We start from the raw sequence: 21,767 nt of genomic DNA on the forward strand, positions 1-21,767 counted from the left end.
TCCTTTACCTAATCTGTGAATGCACACAGTTTGTACCTATTTTTTCCACCAGTTTTGCATATTGCTCCTAAATACCATATTTTTAAATAAAAATTTATGGCCTATTTCAGGCTTTTCATATTGTGGTCATTTACAAATAGCGGGGTCCTTTTACTAAGCCGCATAAGCGTCTACACACACCCAATGCACACCAAAATGGAGTTGCCACCCGACTACCACGTTGCTCTTGAGGTAATTTCATTTTTGGTGCATCCGATACACACATCTGAAAAATATTTTTTATTTTCGGGTGTGCGTAATGGACGCATGCCAAGTGGCATTTGCCGTGCATAGGTCATTACCGCCTGGTTAGCATGTGAGTCTTTACCGCTAGGTCAGTGGCTGGCGGTAAGGTCTCAGACCCAAAATGGACGTGCGGCAATTTTCATTTTGCTGCACATCCATTGTCGGCAAAAATTTTTAAAAAGGCCTTTTTTTTTACAGGCGTGCTAAAAAATGGATCGGCGCGCACCCAAAACCCGCACCTATGTTACCGCAAGCCATTTTTCAGCATGCCTTTGTAAAAAGACCCCAGTGTGTACTAACTCTATTAATACACATTATTTGCTGCTGGGCCCCCTGCAAACAGGGCCAGTCTTAGGGCGAGGCGACCGAGGCGGCCGCATAGGGCCCCGCGCTCAAGGGGGCCCCGCGCGGCACACCTGGGGTCGCCCTGCCCGCCGCTCCCCCCCCCCCCCGACGCTCGATCGCTGTTCTGTAAAAATTTGAGAAGCGCCAAGTAGCAGGCAGCGCCTCGCGTCTGCCTTGCTAGTAAAAATCTCCTGCACGTCGTCGGGCTGGCCTTCCCGCATTAAGTCCCGCCCTCCTCTGAGGTAATAGGATCTTCCCGCATTAAGTCCCGCCCTCCTCTGAGGTAATAGGCTATTACCTCAGAGGAGGGTGGGACTTAATGCGGGAAGAGCCTATTACCTCAGAGGAGGGCGGGACTTAATGCGGGAAGGCCAGCCCGACGACGTGCAGGAGATTTTTACTAGCAAGGCAGACGTGAGGCGCTGCCTGCTACTCAGCGATTCTCAATTTTTTTTTAAAAGTTAGTGGGTGCAGCAGGAGTTGGTAGGTGGGTCGGGGGGGGACTCAAATGGGAGAAGGGTGTGGGATGGGGGTTCTCAGTTGGGGGAGGGGGTAAGGGGGACTCAGATTGGAGAAGGGTGTGGGATGGGGGTTCTCAGTTGGGGGGAGGGGGTAAGGTGGGAAGGGGGACTCAGATGGGAGAAGGTTGCAGGGTGGGGGTTCTCAGATGGGGGGAGGGGTAAGGGGGACTCAGATGGGAGAAGGTTTCAGGGTGGGGGTTCTCAGATGGGGGGAAGGGGGTAAGGGGGACTCAGATGGGAGAAGGGTGTGGGATGGGGGTTCTCAGATGGGAGAAGGGGGCTGGAACTGGGGTTTGAGAAGGGGCCATATGGGAAAATAGGGCATGCATGGGTCAGGTGGGAGAATGGTTCTGGGGCTGAAAAGGGGGGCTCTAATAGAAGGCATGTGGATGAAGGGGGCTGAAAAGGAGGGTAGGTGGGATAAGGGGGCTAGTACTGGGACTGGAGGCTGAAAAGGGGCATGGGCTGAAACTGTGGGTACTGGGGGCTGAAAAGGAGATACGGAGAAGTGGCTGGGGCTGAAGCTTGGGACTGGTGAGAGAAAAGGGCTGGGGACTGGGGTTGAAACTGGGGGCTGAAAAGGGGACAGGGAGGAGTGGCTGGGGGCTGAAGCTCGGGACTGGTGGGAGAAAAGGGCTGGGGCTGAAACGGGGGACTGGTGGGATAGTGGGGCTGGAACTGGGGGCTGAAAAAAAGGGGCAGAGAGAGGGGCAGATCCTGGATGGAAGGGGGAGCGAGAGGGAGGGCAGACCCGGATGGATGGGAGAGGGAGGGCAAATGGTGGATTGAAGGGGCAGAGAGAAAGGGCAGACAGTGGATGGAAGGGATAGAAAGGGCAGACAGTGAATGGAAGGGGCAGAGATAGAGGGCACATGTGCACGAAAGGGGCAGGGAGAGAGGGCAGACATTGGATGGAGGGGACAGCAGAGAGGGCAGACACTGGATGGCAGAGAGAGAGCGAAAACAGATGCTGGATGGAAGGAAGACAGTGAAAAGAAGATGAGGAAAGCAGAAACCAGAGACGACAAACTGTAAATAAAATATATATTTTTATTTTTTTGCTTTAGGATATAGTATTGTAGCTGTGTTAATAAATGTTTATAATAGAACATGTAAATAAGGTAGTCTTTTTATTGGACTAATTTTAATACATTTTGACAAATCTTCGGAGAACAAAGCCCCCTTCCTCAGGTCAGGATAGGATACTGTAACAGCTCTATACTGTATTGACCTGAGGACGGAGGTTTTGGCCTCTGAAAGCTAAATGTATTAGTCCAATAAAATGATATTATTTTATTTTCTATATTTGTTTTATTTCTATTTGTTAATTTGTAAAGTGGTGATTAGTATTTGTTAGTTTTTTTTCAACTTTACATCTGTTGTCTTTATATTTTGCACAGTACTAGGGGACATTTTCTGTTTCTGTGGTGTTGTATTGTATGCAGAGTCTGGCATCTTGGGGGTTCAGTTTAATTTTTGTCTAAATAGAAAGTTTAAATATTACTACTTATTCTATAGTGGATTAGGGTGTATCTGTGTTTGTGAAAAAGACATTGTTTTCAGTTGGCATTGACTGTGCAGGATCGACAAGCCCTGGAGCTGGGGGCTTTGGAGCTCGGAGGGAGGGGTGGCCGGCTCTGGAGCTAGGGTGGGGGCAGAGCTAGGGTGGGGTGGAGTTAGGGTGGGCGGGGCTAGGGTGGTGCCCCGTCAAATTGGTCTGCATAGGGCCCCGCACTTGCTAAGACCGGCCCTGCCTGCAAATAACTGGATTTATGGGTCTTGTGGCAAATAACATGTTATCTCTAGTAAATGACCCCAATTGTGTAAAACTTGCATGTCTGTGCCTTGACTAGTTTTTGTGTGATACATTATTGTATAAAGGTGATAAACTCTTATGGGAGATGATAACTTGATCTTTGCACCTTACTGTATGTTTAAAATGAAAAGTCTCCTAAGCTCTAAGCACAAACTTTCTAGAAGTTCATCGATACAACCAAACTATTAAGTCAGTTTTGTTGACGTGCACTCCCATGGGTTTCTAATGCCATCTGATAGCACTGTATAGCCATAGTAGGGAAAAGATCAGAATTATTGTACTTAGCAATTCTGGGACAACATACATCAGGGAGCAGCTGTGAGTTTAGGAGCGCCCTCTGTCTCCAAGAGTCCTACTAGGCCAGTAAGTAAAGCACAGTCCACAACAGAAATCCATCCGATGACTTTTAGCATTACTGGACAGAAAAACCTTTGAATTCTTATTCTGTTTTCTACCTTATAGAGAGACAGCCATGGATCTGAATGATATACTGTTTCATGTCTATTTGGAGAAAGTATAGTTGAAATGACATTGGAGAATTTTCATTCTGATCATATGTTATTACTATAACTCATTTTGATTTGTACAACCCTATTAGATTTGCACAGCACTGTACAGAGACACACATAAGACAGATCCCTGCCCTTTGAAGATTACAGTCTAGTGAATGCAGACAGACAGGCATACAAACACAAACATTAGGACACTATCAAGCTCATTTTCAAAGCACTTAGCCTCCCAAAGTTCCATAGAAACCTATGGAACTTAGCCTCCCAAAGTGCTTTGAAAATATGCCTCTATGTTTTCAAAGCACTTAGCCTTCCAAAGTTCCATAGAATCCTATGGAACTTTGGAAGGCTAAGTGCTTTGAAAATGTGCCTCAATTTGAGTAAAACAATCAGGTTCTCCAAGGATGAGCAGGATAGCAAGGCTCACAGCATGGGTGGCATCACCAGTGGAGCACACGCGGAGAAACTTCTCCAGTTTATTATATACTAGGAAAAAATGCCCGTTTCTGAGCGGAATGAAACGGGCGCTAGCAAGGGGCCCCCTCCCTCCGTCCCTCGAAGCTACTTGCCTTGTTCGCTGTGGGCCGTTTCGGCCCTCGAGTGTCAATAGCTCCGCCCTCGACGTCATGACGCTTTGACGCGTCATGACGCTTTGACGCGAGGGCGGTGCAGACACTCCAGGGCACACCGGATATCTCGGGCGCTTCAACTTCTGTGGAGGCTTCAGAACGTTGGGGTTGCCTTTTATATATATAGACTAGAAACTGTTCAGTCGCCTCACTGTACATTCCTGCTGCTGTTATGTGGAACCATTTTCTGTGGAGCCAGTCAGACACACATCACCAGAGCTCACCTTAAGATGACTTTTTTTTTTTTTTTTTTTTTTTGCTACAGATTAGTTTTCTAAGTTTTCTCGATGTTTATCCTTTGTTTTTTGGGCTAGTTTTTTGGGATTTTTTTTATGTAGAGGACTTTGGGCTCCTGCTTGGGATATTTAATCAAGGTATTTGATTTAGAAGCAGCTATTTTTACAAAAGAGAAGTCCCAGAAAAAAAGCCCCCAGTGGCTTTGAGAAGTGCATCCCCGGGATCCAGGATGGCTGCTGTAGTGCTGTGCCATGCCATTTCTTCCTCAAACCTTTTTTATTAGTCTATAAGCAATGGGCAAATGAAAAGGTGGCCAAGGGTTGAAAGCCTCTAAGCCACCAGTTGTGCTAGTCATTGATCTGATGGATGGATTTGCTCGGGGTCCAGAAGGCCAGAACTTACACCCAGAGCGGAGCCTGTGAGGTTCATCTGCCGGTGAAGGTGCAGTGGAACACTCCATTGGCCTGAGTTCACTCTGAGCCCAGGTGCTAGGACCTCACCTCTGCAGACGAGAGCAACTAGCTTTCCTGCTCAAGATCTCTAACAACCGCTGGAAATATTGTGGTTTGTCAAGCAGGATGAAGATAGTTCAGTGTGGATTGCTGCACTAATGAAGCTTTCCATGAGGAATTTTCCAGTTACATAGATCTTGGAGCAAATTCCACTGGTGAAATCGTCCAACAGACGCTGATAGAAGCTGAAGTCGGTATCAAGGTAGGAGATGATATGAGCAATGTCCTACAAGAACTTCCTGAGACACCTGTGAAAAACCCAGCTGAGATGTCATTGGATATCAATTTCTGACTTGGTTAAGACAGTTCTTCCAGTTATTAATAGTTTGATACCACAAATTAAGGCTTTGGAAAGAAGGATTACTAAGCAAGAAACCGAGATTTTTCAATTGAGTGTTGAGACCTATTAGGTTGAAACTATGCATCAAGCTGTGCGTCAGCTACAATCTGCTTGGGCATTATGTATTAAAGATCCCTCTGCAGTGCGCGTTAAGATCGAGTCAACTGAAAATATTATTCACAGTTAAATTTAAGATTTATAAACTTCCCATCGTTACCTAATATGTAATGATTAGATTTAAAAATATGTTCTGGAAGTTCTGTAGATACCACCAGATTTGTTGCGTGCTTATTTTCTACCAGAGGGTAAGTGCTCTGGCAGTATGGAAGGGATATCATAGTGGATTCAGTGGAAAACAGAGTTACGACTGATAGCTCAGGAAATGTCCATGGGACTTTGGTAATTTCATTTTCCAACAGTGTAGACTTTTTATTAAGATCTTATTTTAATGCTAAGGATAAGAATTATTTGAAATCTAAGATTATGGTGTTCCCAGATATCTCTCGTGAAACCCAAAAGAGACGTAAAGAGTTTCTTCTTCTCCGACCTGGTGTTATCCAGTTAGAAACTTTGGAGCCCTTTTACTAAGCTGTGCTAAAAGGTGGCCTGCGCTATTACTAGCACGTGGGTTTCCTGCATGCTGAGGTTACCTTTTAATGTGGGTGTTAAATGACAGGTTCTCTCTCTCTCTCTCTCTCTCTCCCATTGTTCACCTCTCCCAACCGGAATATGAAGAAGCTGATAAAGATTGCTCAACAGATATTTCTGTTCTATGTTCACAGCTGAAGGGCTGGAAGCAGGACCAGAGAACACAAAACACATATAGGAATGGAGGGTGTTAGTTCCAGAGGAGCTGGCTAAACTGAAGGTGGACGAAGTGTTGTAGCCGGATGGTATATATCCAAAGGTACTGAAGGAATTTAGGGATGTTCTAGTGGCTCTGCTGGCCGATCTTTTCAATGCTTTTCTAGAGTCGGGAGTGGTCCTGGAGAAGAGCAGATGTGATCTCCACAAAAGCAGACGTAAGGAAGAGGTTGGGAACTACAGGCTGGTAAGTCTGACTTCTCTAGTTAGTAAATTAATAGAAACGCTCAAGTTTCTTTATTTTTTGATACACCGTTAAGGGCAAATGCCATCATAGCGGTTCACAGTAATCATAAATAAGAGTTTGCAGAAAATAAACTACAATATTTATAGGAAAGGTAAAGAGAGTGGCAAAGAGAAAACAGATATAAGGAGAAACAAGAAAGGGTAAAAGACAGTCATCATCCGGTAACGAAGAAGAAGAAAGCAGGTTAAGTCATAGCTATAAATCTCATAAAGCATAAGATGTGCTGCCATATTTAAATTAGCAACCTTTGGATCTCAGACTTGGGGAAGAGGCACCTGTTTGGAATCCAATGGATTACAGGACCCGTGGCAACATGGTTTCACTAGAAGCAGGTCTTACTCTGAGGAAAAGGAGTGCCACACGGTTCGGTTCTTGGGCTGGTTCTTTTTAACATTTTTGTAAGTGATATTGCTGAAAGGCTGTCTGGTAAGATTTGTTGCTTTCTGGAACCCAAAATCTGCAATAGAGTATACATCCCTGATGGTGTTGATAATATGTGGATGGATTTAGCAAAGCTAGAGGTCTGGAATTTGGCAACTAAAATTTAATTCTAGAAAATGCAGGGTCATGTATTTGGGCTGCAAAAACCCAAAGAAATGGTACAGTTTAGGAGGTGAAGTTTTGTGCATGAAAGAAGAGCGGGACTTGATTGTGATCAAATATGATGATCTTAAGGTAGGCAAACAGGTAGAGAAGGTGATGGCAAAAGCTAGAAGGATGCTTGGGTGCATAGGGAGAGGAATGGCTAGTAGGAAAAATTATCATGACATAGCACTGAGTGTCTCCCTAATTTACATATGTTCTGCTTGATACCTCTGATATTCTTTAATATCTAAGGAGCCCTTTTATGTTTCAACATTTTTATTGATGACATAACAAAATACACCACACCTTCATATAAGAATATGAACAACAAGTTCAAGCTTTACAAATCGTCATCAAGTTTTCCAATATTTTAACTCCCCACCCCCATCCCAAAACACCTGGAGGTAGTCCCACCCTCCCTCTCCCCCTACCCCCTTCCCTCCCTTCTTCCCCCCCCCCCCCTTCCCATCCCACCTGGACTTGTTCTCTGATAGCCCAAGTGAGCTTCCCCTTTTCCCCTCCCCCCTTCCCCTTAGATCCTTCAATTAAGCAAGGATAAGCATTGACACTCATAACTAGCTTGTAAGGCTTGCACCACATTATTGTGTCAAATTAAGAAGGATATTACGTCCCCTTGGACTCAATTCCTGTATATAAGGATTCCAGATCTGCGTAAATTGTTGTAATTTTTTCCATGAGCCCTTCGCCTCTCTAGATTCCCACGTTGCCAACAAATGCACCTGGTTTCGCCACTGCCAATAAGCTGGTGGCTCTGTGGATATCCAGCATTGTAAAATACACTTTTAAGCCACTAGGCACAACCTGCGGCACAATAAACAGGCTCCCTTTGTTTGTGTACGAAAAGCTTGTTGCGTGTCTAATACAAAATATGCCCAAGTCCCAGCCACAGGGGTCCCCATAACTTTATATAAGTATCTCCGGATGCGTTCTCAGAATGCGCGCATCCCCCGGACAGTCCCAAAAGGCATGAAGAGTATGAGGAGACTGTCCACACTTAACACACCTAACCTCCTGCATGGTTCCCACATGGGCGAACTGTTGTCCAGCCATGTAGGCCTGCATAACCACTCTGTAACCACACTCCCATAATCTCTCATCCAATGTGAAGACCGGGACATCCCTCAATGTAGCCCCCACATCCCAACCAGTGAGTGCCCCCCCCCCCCCCGATTCCTGTTCCCATTTCTAAAGAGCCCTGTTATTAAGCAGCTAACGTAGGGTTTTCAGCATGGTAAACGAGCACAGGTCCATGCTACTATCAAATGTGCTAAAAGTGAAGCCTGTGCATTAAAAACATCACATTAGATGCCTAACGGAGGAATGGGCTGGGTCTAGGCGTGACAGAAGCAGGTGGAGGTGTGGCCACCTGTGACAACTAGCACATGGGTCATTACCGTGTGCTAGGTGTCCTGCCAATAGCGAAGCTGAACTTACCGCCACCTCAAGAGGGCCCTTCAAGCCCTGGCACCAGTCCATCCTTACCCCTTGCCAAGGAAATGCCACCCCTTTTTGCTCAGAAATCCTACCCCTACCACAAAAAGGGAAAGGGATGGGACTTGTTATACCACCTTTCTGTGGTTACAATTAAAATGCTTTACATATTATATACAGGTACTTACTTTGTACCTGGGACAATGGAGGGTTACGTAACTTGCCCAGAGGTACAAGGATCAAACCCATATCTCCTTATTCTCAGGCCACTGCACTAACCATTAAGCTAAGAAAAACCTACTACCCTCTTCCCTATCCTCCTCCCCCCCTCCTCCCTCCCCTTCTCGTGTGCCCTGTGGAACGCCCACTCAATCTGCAACAAACTTCCCTTCACCCACGATCTCTTCATCTCCCATTCCCTTCATCTGCTTGCCCTAACTGAAACCTGGCTCTCCCCGGACAACTCTGCCTCAATCGCAGCCCTATGCCACGGAGGTTATCTTTTCTCCCATTCGCCCCGCCCAGTCGGCCGCGGTGGCGGCGTCGGACTACTACTTTCGCCCGCCTGCAGCTTCCAACCTCTCCACCTACCTCAGTCTCACAGCTTCTCATCCTTTGAAGTTCACTCCATCCGTCTATTCCACCCACTGCCACTCAGAGTTGCAGTCATTTACCACCCCCCTGATAAATCCCTCCCATCCTTCCTTACCGACTTCGATGCCTGGCTCTCAGTCTTTCTTGAGCCCTCATCCCCATCCCTCATTCTCGGTGACTTCAACATCCACACTGATAACCCTTCCGATTCATAAGTTGCTCAGTTCCTCACTCTTACCTCCTCCTTCAACCTCCAACTGAGCCCCACCACCCCTACTCACAAATCTGGCCACTGTCTTGATCTCGTCCTCTCTTCTTCTTGCTCACCCTCCACCTTCTGCGTTTCACCTCTTCCTCTCTCCGACCACCACCTTATCACATTCACACTTCAGCACCCTCCCCCTCACTCTCGCCCAACACTAACTACTACGTCCAGAAATCTCCAGGCTATTGACCCCTCCACCTTATCCTCTACTATCTCTGATCTCCTCCCTTCCATCTTGTCCTCCACATCCGTTGACAAAGCTGTCTCCACTTACTAACTACTACGTCCAGAAATCTCCAGGCTATTGACCCCTCCACCTTATCCTCTACTATCTCTGATCTCCTCCCTTCCATCTTGTCCTCCACATCCGTTGACAAAGCTGTCTCCACTTACAATGCCACTCTTTCCTCTGCTCTAGACACCCTTGCACCGTCCACCTCCCGGCCCACAAGACGTACCAATCCCCAGCCCTGGCTGACCTCTAGCACCCGATACCTTCGCTCCTGTGCCTGTTCGGCTGAATGCCTCTGGAGGAAATCTCGCACCCTTACTGACTTCATTCACTTCAAATTCATGCTATCCTCCTTCCAATCCTCCCTATTCCTCGCTAAGCAGGACTATTATATCCAATTGACCAATTCCCTTAGCTCTAACCCTCGTCGTCTATTCGCCACCCTCAACTCCCTCCTCAAAGTGCCCTCTGCTCCCACCCCCCCTTCACTCTCTCCTCAATCTCTGGCCCACTACTTCCGTGACAAGGTCCAGAAGATCAACCTCGAATTCACCACTACTCCCTCTCCTCCTCTTCAGCCTATATCTCTCTCTCTCATCCAACCTACCCAGCCCTCCTTCTCCTCCTTTCCTGCTATCACCGAAGAGGAAATCACCCATCTCCTCTCCTCCTCGAAAGCCACCACCTGTTCCTCTGACCCCATCCCCACCAACCTACTTAACACCATCACACCTACCATCACCCCCACCATCTGTCATATACTTAACCTCTCTCTCTCCACTGCATCTGTCCTGGACACCTTCAAACATGCTGTGGTCACTCCACTCCTCAAAAAACCATCACTTGACCCTACCTGTCCCTCCAACTACCGCCCCATTTCCCTCCTACCCTTCCTCTCCAAGATACTTGAACGCGCCGTTCACAGCCGCTGTATTGATTTTCTCTCCTCTCATGCCATCCTCGATTCTCTCCAATCCGGCTTTCGCCCCCTACACTCAACAGAAACGGCACTATCTAAAGTCTGCAATGACCTATTCCTCGCCAAATCCAAAGGTCACTACTCCATCCTCATCCTCCTCGACCTCTCCGCCGCTTTTGACACTGTCAATCACAACCTACTTCTTGTCACACTGTCCTCCCTTGGGTTCCGGGGCTCTGTCCTCTCCTGGTTCTCATCTTATCTCTCCCATCGTACCTTCAGAGTATACTCTCATGGTTCGTCCTCCTCCCCTATCCCGCTCTCTGTTGGAGTTCCTCAGGGATCTGTCCTTGGGCCCCTTCTTTTTTCAATCTACACCTCTTCCTTAGGCTCCCTGATTTCATCTCATGGTTTCCACTATCATCTTTATGCCGACGACACCCAGCTTTATCTCTCCACACCAGAAATCACCGCGGATACCCAGGCCAAAGTCTCGGCCTGCTTATCCGACATTGCTGCCTGGATGTCCAACCGCCACCTGAAACTGAATATGTCTAAGACTGAACTTATTGTCTTCCCACCCAAACCCACTTCCCCTCTCCCTTCACTCTCTATCTCAGTTGAGAACACCCTCATCGTCCCCTTCTCATCTGCCCGCAACCTCGGTGTTATCTTCGACTCCTCCCTCTCCTTTTCTGCGCACATCCAGCAGATAGCCAAGACCTGTCGCTTCTTCCTCTATAACATCAGCAAAATTCGCCCCTTCCTCTCCGAGCACACCACCCAAACTCTCATCCACTCTCTCATTACCTCTCGCCTTGACTACTGCAACCTACTCCTGACCGGCCTCCCACATAGCCATCTACTCCCCCTTCAGTCCATCCAGAACTCTGCCGCACGTCTTATCTTCCGCCTTAACCGATATACTCATATCACCCCCCTCCTCAAGTCACTTCACTGGCTCCCAATCAGATACCGCATACAGTTCAAGCTTCTCTTACTCACCTACAAATGCACTCGATCTGCGGCCCCTCCGTACCTCTCTACCCTCATCTCCCCTTACGTCCCTACCCGTAACCTCCGCTCTCAAGACAAATCCCTCCTTTCAGTACCCTTCTCCACCACCTCCAACTCCAGGCTCCGTCCCTTCTGTCTCGCCTCACCCCATGCCTGGAACAAACTCCCTGAGCCCATACGCCGTGCCCCCTCCCTACCCATCTTCAAATCAATGCTCAAAGCCCACCTCTTCAATGTCGCCTTCGGCACCTAATCACTACACCTCCTCTCAGAAAACTTATCTACCCCAACTTGACATTTCGTCCTTTAGATTGTAAGCTCTTCCGAGCAGGGACCGTCCTTATTGTTAATTTGTACAGCGCTGCGTAACCCTAGTAGCGCTCTAGAAATGTTAAGTAGTAGTAGTAGTAATATCTGCCCTGTGCAGTAAATATAGGGTAGATGGTAGCTATGCCTTCTGCATTTACCGCACATCTTTTGCACTTACCATACAGTAATTTTGTGTTACCTGTGCAGTAAATGCAAAACTTACTGCAGTTCAGTAGAAGGGTCCCTCAATGTGTTACATTATCAAAGAATTAAAATGCACCCCCTGATATTTAATGTATAGGACCATGGGCCACACATGGCAGCAGCTTTTGTGTACCCAATAGCAACATTGTAGATGATGATAGTTAAAAGACCAAAGTGAGCCATAAAGTATGACCAACTGCGATTATCTTCTTTGAGTAGATGTTTACATAAATACCCATATGCAGCCCAACACCAGCTATCTTCTCCTCAAGGTCCTTTACCTGATTTCTCAACCTTTTCCTACCACTGCCCTTTATAAGTGGCTCTCCTTCCGCCCAGCATGCACAAAGTCTGCTACAGGCCTCCACCACATCTGCTTGTAGGCTGTTTCAGGCCTTGCTGTAGTCAACTTCCTTCTTAAAAATCCAGTACTTAAACCAGCTGTCTCATATTTCTTATTAATAAACTTTTGCAGTATTCCCCACAGGCACCAAAGTTAGCAAGACTGAAAAATAAAGAAGCCTTCTTCCCACTTTGATCAAGTCCCAAGCACTGGTTCAATATGCATAATGGACCTGGCAAAATTTAAGTACACTACTGGGAGGTCATCCAAATGTACTCTTCATTGTTGCCCGTTAAAGACAATAAGGGTTTCACATTTTCAGTCTTTTGGACATGGGGGGCAGTAAGGAATCAGGAAGGTAGGGGAATGTAGTGGCAGGCTGCATACATTCCAAGATTATGGATGTCCCTCTGCTCACTTATTTGCCCATTTCTAGCTTAGATACTATATCCTGAAAGTGTTAGCACAACACTTAATGGAGGAAGGTAGGCATTAGTCCTGGGTTTAGAGTTGAAAAGCACATTTAGGGTCACTGCCAGCCAGTGGCGTAGACAAGGGTGGGCCCAGGCCCACCCACTTTGGGCTTAGGCCCACTCAGTAGCAGCAAACCTTTGATGTGGCTGGCAGGGATTCCTAAGCCCCACCAGCCGAAAACTCCCAACTATCCCTCCTGCATACCTTGTAAATAGCAGATCTTCGCCTGCAGCGAGTAGCAACTGATACATACTGCTCACACCGGCCCCACAGCCTTCCTTCTGATGTATTCCCACCTATGCGGAAACAGGAAGTTGCATCAGAGGGAAGGCTGTGGGGCCAACATGAGCAGTGTGTATTAGTTGCTGCTCGCTGCCGGTGAAAGTCTGCTATTTAAAAGGTTAGGGGGATGTCGGAGAGACCATATGGTATAAAGGCGAGAGAGGGAAAGACCAAAGCACTTGTGGGATAGGGCAGAGTTCAGCCCACCCATCTTGGGCCCAGGCCCACCCAAAATTGGGTGTCTGGCTACGCCCCTGCTGCCAGCTAGCAGTTTTAAAGGAGTTTGCCCCTTTGAAGGCCTTGCTGTATTTGGTGATCCAGCATGTTCTGGTTTCTACAGCAGGAGACTGGCCTTTTGGGGAGTCACTCTTCTAGTACAAATCCGCATGGGAACAGGGATTGGGGGAATCCTGTGGGGATGACCTCCAGGTCTGCAGGAATCCTGGGGAGATGGGAGAAGTTGCCTCATCAGTTTTCTGCCGCCATTGCTGGCCTGTACTGTCCAGCTGTCACTGCTAACAGTACTGCTGCTGCTGGAGAGAGAGATCTTGTCCTTTGGATACTGGGCTGGGGCCCCCTGCTGTATCGTGTATATTCAGATTCCCTGTGACTAAGACAGTACTGCATTTTATTTAAAGATCAGAAATCATTCAATGTGATATATATGCAAAAATAGGGGATATCAGGAATGGGGGGGGGGGGGAGGAAAAAGTTCTTTCAAATCACTTTAATGACTTAGCATCTATCATTCAGCTGGCTGGTGAGTAAAGAGACAACCTGATCAGGTAAACAAGAAACTACTTAAACATTGGTACCCATGGTTTGATAATTGAGTGCTTTCAATAATTTAGCATTGTGTCAATACCCGGGATACTAATTTCCAGCCAGGTTAGAGAGGCATTACAAATGGCCACACATATCCTCTTTTTGCAACTAAGTTTTATGTTTTTGTATTAAAAAATGTATCAGTTTTGACCATAGGGTACAAATTATAACCACCTTAAAAAGACCAAATCTTTCACCACTATTTTATGATCTATATTTTGACACTTCTTGCCCCTCCCTCCATCCATCGTGCAGTTTATACTTGAGCAGTGAAAAGGAATCTCAAAGATAGTGGATGGTCAAAACCAGGCCTCATAAGACCACTGTATTCCTTATAATTTCAGTATATTTGAACGTTAGTATTATGGAATTCTGTTCTGGTGATCTAGACAATTTTTGACAATTTACAAGAAAATGGAATTGACTAACATAGAATTTATTTTTGTATTATATTGTCTACCAGTTTATGATGTGGGTACTTACATGAGAGCAGCTGTATCTTGGAATAATCTCCTGACAATCTTTGGCTTGATTGAATACCATCTACTGATTTTGTAAATGTCTGGTAAATGTTGTATTGAACACCAGACTGCTGCTTTACATATTCCTTCTGCTGATTCTTGAGCCTTTTCTTCAAAGGATATAGTTACTGATCATACAGATTGAACTTTAATGAAGCTTTGTTCTTTCGCTGAGCTTCAGAAATTCAGTCTATGATACATCAGGAAATGAAATTCTGAGAAGCTGGTTGACTAGTTTTTATTTTTTTACACAAGAATACAGATAGTTCTAATATTCTAAAATCCATTGGACTTCAATGATCTTCTAACATCAAGAGAATATAACTTCAGCGACAATAGGCATAAGCCCTCTGAGGTGTGGACAATTTTTCCCACATTATGTTCATTTATAAACTGTGCTGCAGCTATGATTCTATAGTGTAAGCTGATAGTACTCTTGAGCCTTAGGTTGGCAACCAGCCTAGAATGCTTCACTGATTTCCAGTTGCTTAACTTGTGGCAGCTTTTGTACAACCGGCATATGGAGAGTGGAACTACACAAAACTCTCTCACTATAATCCACACACCTGTAGGCTATAGAAGGTTAAGTGACTTGCCCACTGCACCAACCACTAGGCTACTCCTCCGCTCCCTGGTCTGAAGTAAATAGCCATCACTTGTCTGCCACTGTACAGGTTTGTGGCTGGAAACTCTGAACAGCATCCCTGTACCTTTCGCCACAGGTTTTAAAATACAGTACAACATACACAGTTAGCAGCTAAATTCATAGACCATAAGTCATGACATAAAACCCATCTGGCTCAGACAAAAACCAAGGACTAATTATCCCCATGACCATAGGTAGTATATCCTGTTATCTCATCTTGCCGTCTGTGGCAGACTTCCAATGGTAAAGAAACAGATTCCTCCTCTGAGACTCAAGCTGAAGCCTCAGCGAGTCTCTCAGTCCAGGAATAAAGTCCGAGATCTGTATTCTGGATGCAGATGACACAGTCTTTAGGTAAGGCTGTATATTGTAGCTGAGCTAACCTTGTGATTTTGTTACAAGGTATGCAGTTCACTGGTGTTTAGGAAATCAGTCTCTTGCTCTTTCTGAGCCTTCTATCCTTCTGCCAGTCTTCTGGTCCTCTCTTTTTCTCTTTCTCTTCTTCAGTCCAACTTTTTGGCATTCCATGGGTCGGATGATACCTGTGGACCAATTACAGACGGTGTAATAATGTCCAGCCAGCTTCATGGTCATGAAGAGAGCCTTTGTTGTAGCAATGAAACTGTTATCGATGGCATGCAAACCTCCCTGTCTGATCCCATACTCCTGGAGCCATCTGTGTCTCTCTCCTCCATTCTTCCCAGGAGATAACTGGGCTAGTTTGCAACAAATAATATGTCCTTGGATGAAGTCATCATGGTATGCTTAGCAGCAATTTTTCCTTTGTAGAAAAGCTGGTTTCTGATTAATACAAATGTATGCAAGCCACAGGCAGAAGTGTCCATATTGGCTGTATAGGCCAAGACCAGCAAAGGTGAGATCTCAGGTAAATACTCCTACAGGGCCGAGACCGAGCCTGCCTCGATAAAGAGGAACCATGCCCTCAAGAGGGGCATCGTGGTGTCAGCTCCATCCTCGACTCTGGCGAAGCTTCCTCCACCGATGTCAAGGGGGTGCCAGCATGGGTGGCTGTTGACACTGGAGTGGCAGTGGCATCAGAGGCCTGACTGCAGACTGAGGGCCTGGTGGGGCAGCAGCAAGAGGCATGGCAGGTGCAAGAACCCAGATGCTGATGTGCCCAGGGGGCCCTGCGTAGCAGTCCGCATTGAGGCAAGTGGAGACCTACTCGATGCATGCCCACTACCAGTGTCTGAGACAAGCCTAGCAGCCATATGGAACAATGCACCCGATGCCGGTGGAACTCTAGATGTCGATGCTGATACTGATGTTGAAGATTTGGACCAGACTCCAAAAATGTTTTCTCGCTGAGCCTCTCTGGCCAGCTGAGTCCTTTTCTTCATATGAAGACAAACAACACAGCTGGAAGGGGTATGTTCAGGCCCCAAACACTGAAGACACCAAGAATGAGTGTCTTTTCTAAGATGATCCATTACATTGGGTACAGCGCTTAAAGCCACTGGGAATTTTCGATGTCATGGAAGGAGGGAAAACAGCTGCAGCCAAATCAAATGGCTCAATGGTGCCAGAAAAAGGGATAAAGCGCCAAAAAAGAATACAGGGGACAAGTTCCAACTAGAGCTGAAGCCTAAGAGGGCCTAAAGAGCATGATACTACTACTACTACTACTATTTAGCATTTCTATAGCGCTACAAGGCGTACGCAGCGCTGCACAAACATAGAAGAAAGACAGTCCCTGCTCAAAGAGCTTACAATCTAATAGACAAAAAAAAAAAATTTAAGTAAGCAAATCAAATCAATTAATATGATAAAATCAAGGAAACCTAAAAGTAGGAAATAAATACCTAAAACAATAAGGGAAAGGTGAAAAATGCACAAAAACGATGAAAAAAAAGGAGAGAAAATTTCCTAAGGAAGGCACAACATGCTCAAAAAAAAAAAAAAAGTCACACACCAAATTGTGTGAGGAGCCGCAAATTGCACGTCCTCTCCTCACAGCAGATAAGAAGAGACTGCTAGTCCCATGCTCTTGTGGCAGGTGGGAAGGCACTCACGCATGCACAATGGGGACGCTGAACATGCTCTTAAAGACATATTTACTTTTAATGCTCCGCACTGGCCAACATGGATGATGTCACCCATATGTGAGAATATGGCCTGCTTGTCCTCTGAGAATACATTTTCCATAAGGCTAAGGTGGCGTAAGTTCAAATGAAGGGCCCCTATGGCAGCAACGGAAAAGGGGGACTCCTTCAACTCTCCATCCTCCAGCTGATATTGCACTACTTCAGCCTGGCATTGGCTTATGCTCATTCCCCAGCTGCCGAGGAGGCAGGGTGAGCGTACTTTTCGTTAGAGAAAGCCAGAGGGAGATGGTTCAACAACTTATTTTGACATGTCATTTATGCCATATACTGCCTCCACTACTACAGTGTAGGGTCACTGTCCTCACCACCACCACCACACACACACACTTTGTGTCACTGAGTGTGGGAGAATGTTGGTTGTGAATGAAGTCCACATTTTCTGTGACTGGTTTAAAGAAATCAGTCTCTCACATCACTATTTTGGCCCATTCTTCCATACAGCATGCATTAAGCTTTGTGACATTTTAAAGCTTTTTTTTGTACGAATATATTTAGGGTTTCAGATTCAAGTTTATATTGATATACCTTATAGTCGAGCCAAACGGGTGGTTTACAATGCAATCAATTACAAAAAAAGAGAGGGAAGGAAACAGCTACAGTGTAAACAGTAAAGAAGAGAAAAAAATACCATTCTGTTACAGATTCTATAGACCCCTGCCCCACAGCTCCTAGAAATCGGGTCAAAGAAGGAAGGGGAAAATCATGCTTCAAATGCTCTACTATTTATTTACCGCCTTTTTGAAGGAATTCACTCAAGGCGGTGTACAATAAGAATAAATCAAACATGAGCAATAAACAATTACAGCAGTAAAAATATTCAAATAACAATACAAAGTATGGCATAGTATACTACTTACAATGTCAACACAATACGTACTAGAACATTTTAATTGACAGTGTAGGGTATATGCAAAGATGGAACATATAGCTAGGTAAGAGGAGTTAGAAAATAAGGTGACTAATTTAAAGAAAGGTGCATATGAGGTCAGAGAGATGGTTAAATATCTCAGCTAGGGTAGGAGTGGATAAACATGTCCAGCCTATGTCATTCCTTGTGTGTGTAACTGAGACTAACAAGTTAGCTACTTCCATTAAAGGCCTGGTTGAAGAGCCAAGCTTTCACCTGCGTCCTGAAGTACAGATAGTCTTGTGTTAAGTGGAGCCTCTTAGGGAGTGCATTTCAGAGTGTGGGGGCTACTCCGGAGAAGGCTCGCTCGGGTATGTCTTTAGGTCTACTTTACATTTTTGAAATGATGACTATAATCGTATAATTAAAGGAAACCCATTCCACAAGGTGGGACCTATAATGTTAAACATGGAATTAACGAAATACATCCAAAAGGAAATAGCAAGATAATTTTGACGAGATGAAGGAAGAATGCAAGAAGTAGCATAAGGTGTTAGGTACCCAGAGAGAAACAGTGGCAACCCTTTATGTTGAAAAGTATGGACAACAAGTGTTTTATACTGCAAACTGCAGCATATGCGAAACTTGTGTTCCATCTTCAAAAGTGGACTCACATGATCAAATATTTTTGTGCCTGCAATCAACTTAACAGCATTAAATACCAATAGGTCACCACCTCGTGGTGAAATCCAGTTTACTGCTTACAACTGATGAATCCTGTCAGGGATGATATCAGCTGTCACGGTGAGATGACATCACTGGAGTGGGCCACTGCTAGCAGTGGGAGCTTGTGTGTTTGCTCCCACCGCTCTGTACTGCTTCCTGTGGCTCTTCTTCCAGCACCATGGGAGGGTTTAAAACATAAGAACAGGCACATCTTGTTTTTCATGAGTTGGGGGGGGAGTCCACCAGCTATAGCTTTGTGGAATCAGGGAGGTAGGAGGTTTGAGGGTCCCACTTGGCTACCAGGGATGTGTGCCAAAAAGGGTCATCTAGGACCAAGTGCCGAATTTCACCTCAGATGACCCTTTCTCCTGCAGTGCATCTTTGCAGCAGCCTTATAAAGGGCATAAAACCTGCACCAAAATGTATTTATTTACTTAGTTTTTAACATTAGCAGCAATTAAGCATTTGGCCTTTTGCATGCCTACTTGCACTTTCCTTTAGTGCGGTTATTGTTTGAGGTGGGCTCCCAAAACCTTTTCCTGTTTGTATTCAGTTTCATTTTCAAATAAAATGTTAGCAAGAGTGTACACTAAATGCATATACTGCGCATTCTTGATAGCAAACGGGTGTTTGTTTCTAATGAATACCCCTCCCTAGTTACTGTACTTCTCATTTTTCTGTACTAAAAAATTCCCATATTAAGAATAAGATTAGCTTGGAAAATCAGAAACTACTTGCTACAGGATAGCAGAGCTCACCACATGAATCCCTAGGTCCATTAGAAAATAGCAGTGTGCGCTAGTGACACTTACTAATATGCAGTCACTAAATAAGTTTAATAGGCCTGAGTAAAGCTCCACCCTGAAGAATGGTCACCTTGTTTCTGAGGAAAAAATTCCAACAAGGATTGTCTTGATACCGTAACTAGGATTTCCTTTAAAAAGATGCTTACTTATGGCACTCAGGAGTATATAGGTGAAATTCATACACTTCCATGGGAAAATCCTGCAAGCACTGGGGTATCAGAACACTGGAGTAAGTGGTCACAGGAAAACCTCTTCTGCAGCACTTATGAGGTACTGTACTTCCTATTAGAAGAATTTGAATGTTGCTTTTTAATTTAGAACGTGTCAGTGCTTGCCACTGGGAAATATCCAACTGGTCACATTAGAAAATTTTCTCATCATGTTTATTGTTAAAATAACATCTCATTATATGTTCACTTAAGGGATGTTTATAGGAAGGAAGAAAGCTTGTGTGATAGTGCAAGTGCAAGATTCTTCAGGAAGGCTTAACAATTGCAAGGCAGAATTGAAATAATGTTCTGAAGTATTTCTACTAGAAATTCTGCAACTCCTTCAACTATACTGGGATTTTGTTAGAAATTGAATTGCTGGTGTAATCTGTCTTCCTTGTGGGAAAAGCGTCAGATAAAGAGCTGAAGCTTAGAGTATTAAGCATTAGAACATCCCTTTAAATCAATAAGTTACAAACCTGGCCCTGCATTATGCAGTACTTGGTTATACCAAAGTGGCTTTAGTGCTGAAACAGCATTACTAATCGCTCATCTCCAACATGAATAAACGCTACAGTGATACTGTAACCTAAATTACAGAGAGCTTTGCCTAGTTAAGTTCTACAGAAGCATTTATATGGTATCGATGAACACAGAAAAGCAGTTTTTTCTCTCCTGTTTTTCAGATGACGTTCCAAATGTAGTTATTGAAGGGGTTCTCCATGGAGTATTTTACCCACATCTGCAGACCAGCTAGAAGTTGGTGAAGAGAAGCTACAGCGAGTTTAAGTAATAAACACTAAACACAACTATGAAAATGCTATCATGCTCAGAAAACATTTGTAATATGTTACATTCAATACACTAAGGGTGTAATTCTGTAAACAGCCCTTTAAAAAATTGGTGCTGAAAAAAAAAAAAAACAACCCACTTAGCAGAACTCTGAAAACTGCACTTAAGTTTATGGAATAGCACTTAAGCCCAGGGATTGGGCCTACATTTAGGCGTGGCCATTTGCACCAAAAACGTGGTGCAAATGGTTGCGCACGGAGCCTCCTTTTTTCTATAATTTCTCACGTAACTAAAAGTCACGCCCACGATCTGTGCCCCCTTTCCGACTCGCATGTAAAATTTAGGTGTAGATATGTTAATTAATTAGTGCTTGTTAGAAAGGCAGTTGGCACTCAGCTCGTTATTCAATTAAAATATGCACAAATTGGATGTGAGCCCAAATTTGCACACGTATGTTTTGGCACTCTTTATATATTTAGGGGGTACATGTTCCTTTATTTTTAAGTATTCTAATGGAACGGTGCTTCTCACAGAAAAGGGGACTGTACTTAAAGCATTACTCACAAAACTAGAGTCGGACATTAAAAGCTAAGTGAATTTTACACTGAATTACACTAACCATTGTTGGCACTGAAATGTTTTTGTAATAACTGTTGTTTTGAGAACTGTCCTTTAGAATTACTGTGAAGTGTTTATAAAGCATCAGGACCAAATCAATTGCTAACCGGTGAACTATCATGGCAACGCCCCAACTATTTACTGCTTAGGTAACAAAGATGTTCTGCCTTATTATTTTGATGCCCTGTCCATTTCTGTTTACATATAGCCATCACTTTACCTAACCAGACTTGAGCATCAGCAAGAGACGTCATGAGCTCCATAATAATGCCACAGATGACCAGAGCGCACTACCTGCATACACCGTTTAGAAAACATGCCCGGCTCTCTGGCTAACTTGATTTCATGGCATAGAATAAACCCACCATGGCTGTGCTAATAATGGCCTGGCCCCTAGCCATCTCTAATTAACTGTGTGGATCAATTGCAATATTACTCCATTAGCAACACAAAGATCAAGGTGAGAAATTAGCTGTAAGGTTTTACAAAGGACCCACATCCGTAGACCCAGTAACTAGATGTGATAAGTAAAACTGATTTTTTTTCTTCCAGCTAGTGCAGCGTCTGCTGTTATATGTATGTGTACATGGTGCCTCCAAGTGATAGCATGAACTTGTATCTTGAGTAAAATTGAGTATTTAAAGAGCCACCTGTGGTAAAGCTGCTCTTT

General features: G+C 44.9%; 1 protein-coding gene across 1 annotated transcript in view; it reads left to right on the forward strand.

Annotated features, from left to right (window-relative positions):
• SNX24 (sorting nexin 24) overlaps positions 1–20,654 on the forward strand; it is a 349,428-nt gene extending 328,774 nt beyond the window's left edge. Inside the window, exon 7 of the mRNA XM_030193543.1 lies at positions 20,374–20,654. Within this exon, the coding sequence (XP_030049403.1) occupies positions 20,374–20,444 (71 nt within the window). The 3' untranslated portion in view covers positions 20,445–20,654. The remainder of the gene's footprint in view (positions 1–20,373) is intronic.
• The last annotated feature ends 1,113 nt before the right edge of the window (positions 20,655–21,767 follow it).

This window comes from Microcaecilia unicolor, chromosome 2, assembly GCF_901765095.1.
Source record: "Microcaecilia unicolor chromosome 2, aMicUni1.1, whole genome shotgun sequence".
NCBI classification, from domain to species: Eukaryota; Metazoa; Chordata; class Amphibia; order Gymnophiona; family Siphonopidae; genus Microcaecilia; species Microcaecilia unicolor.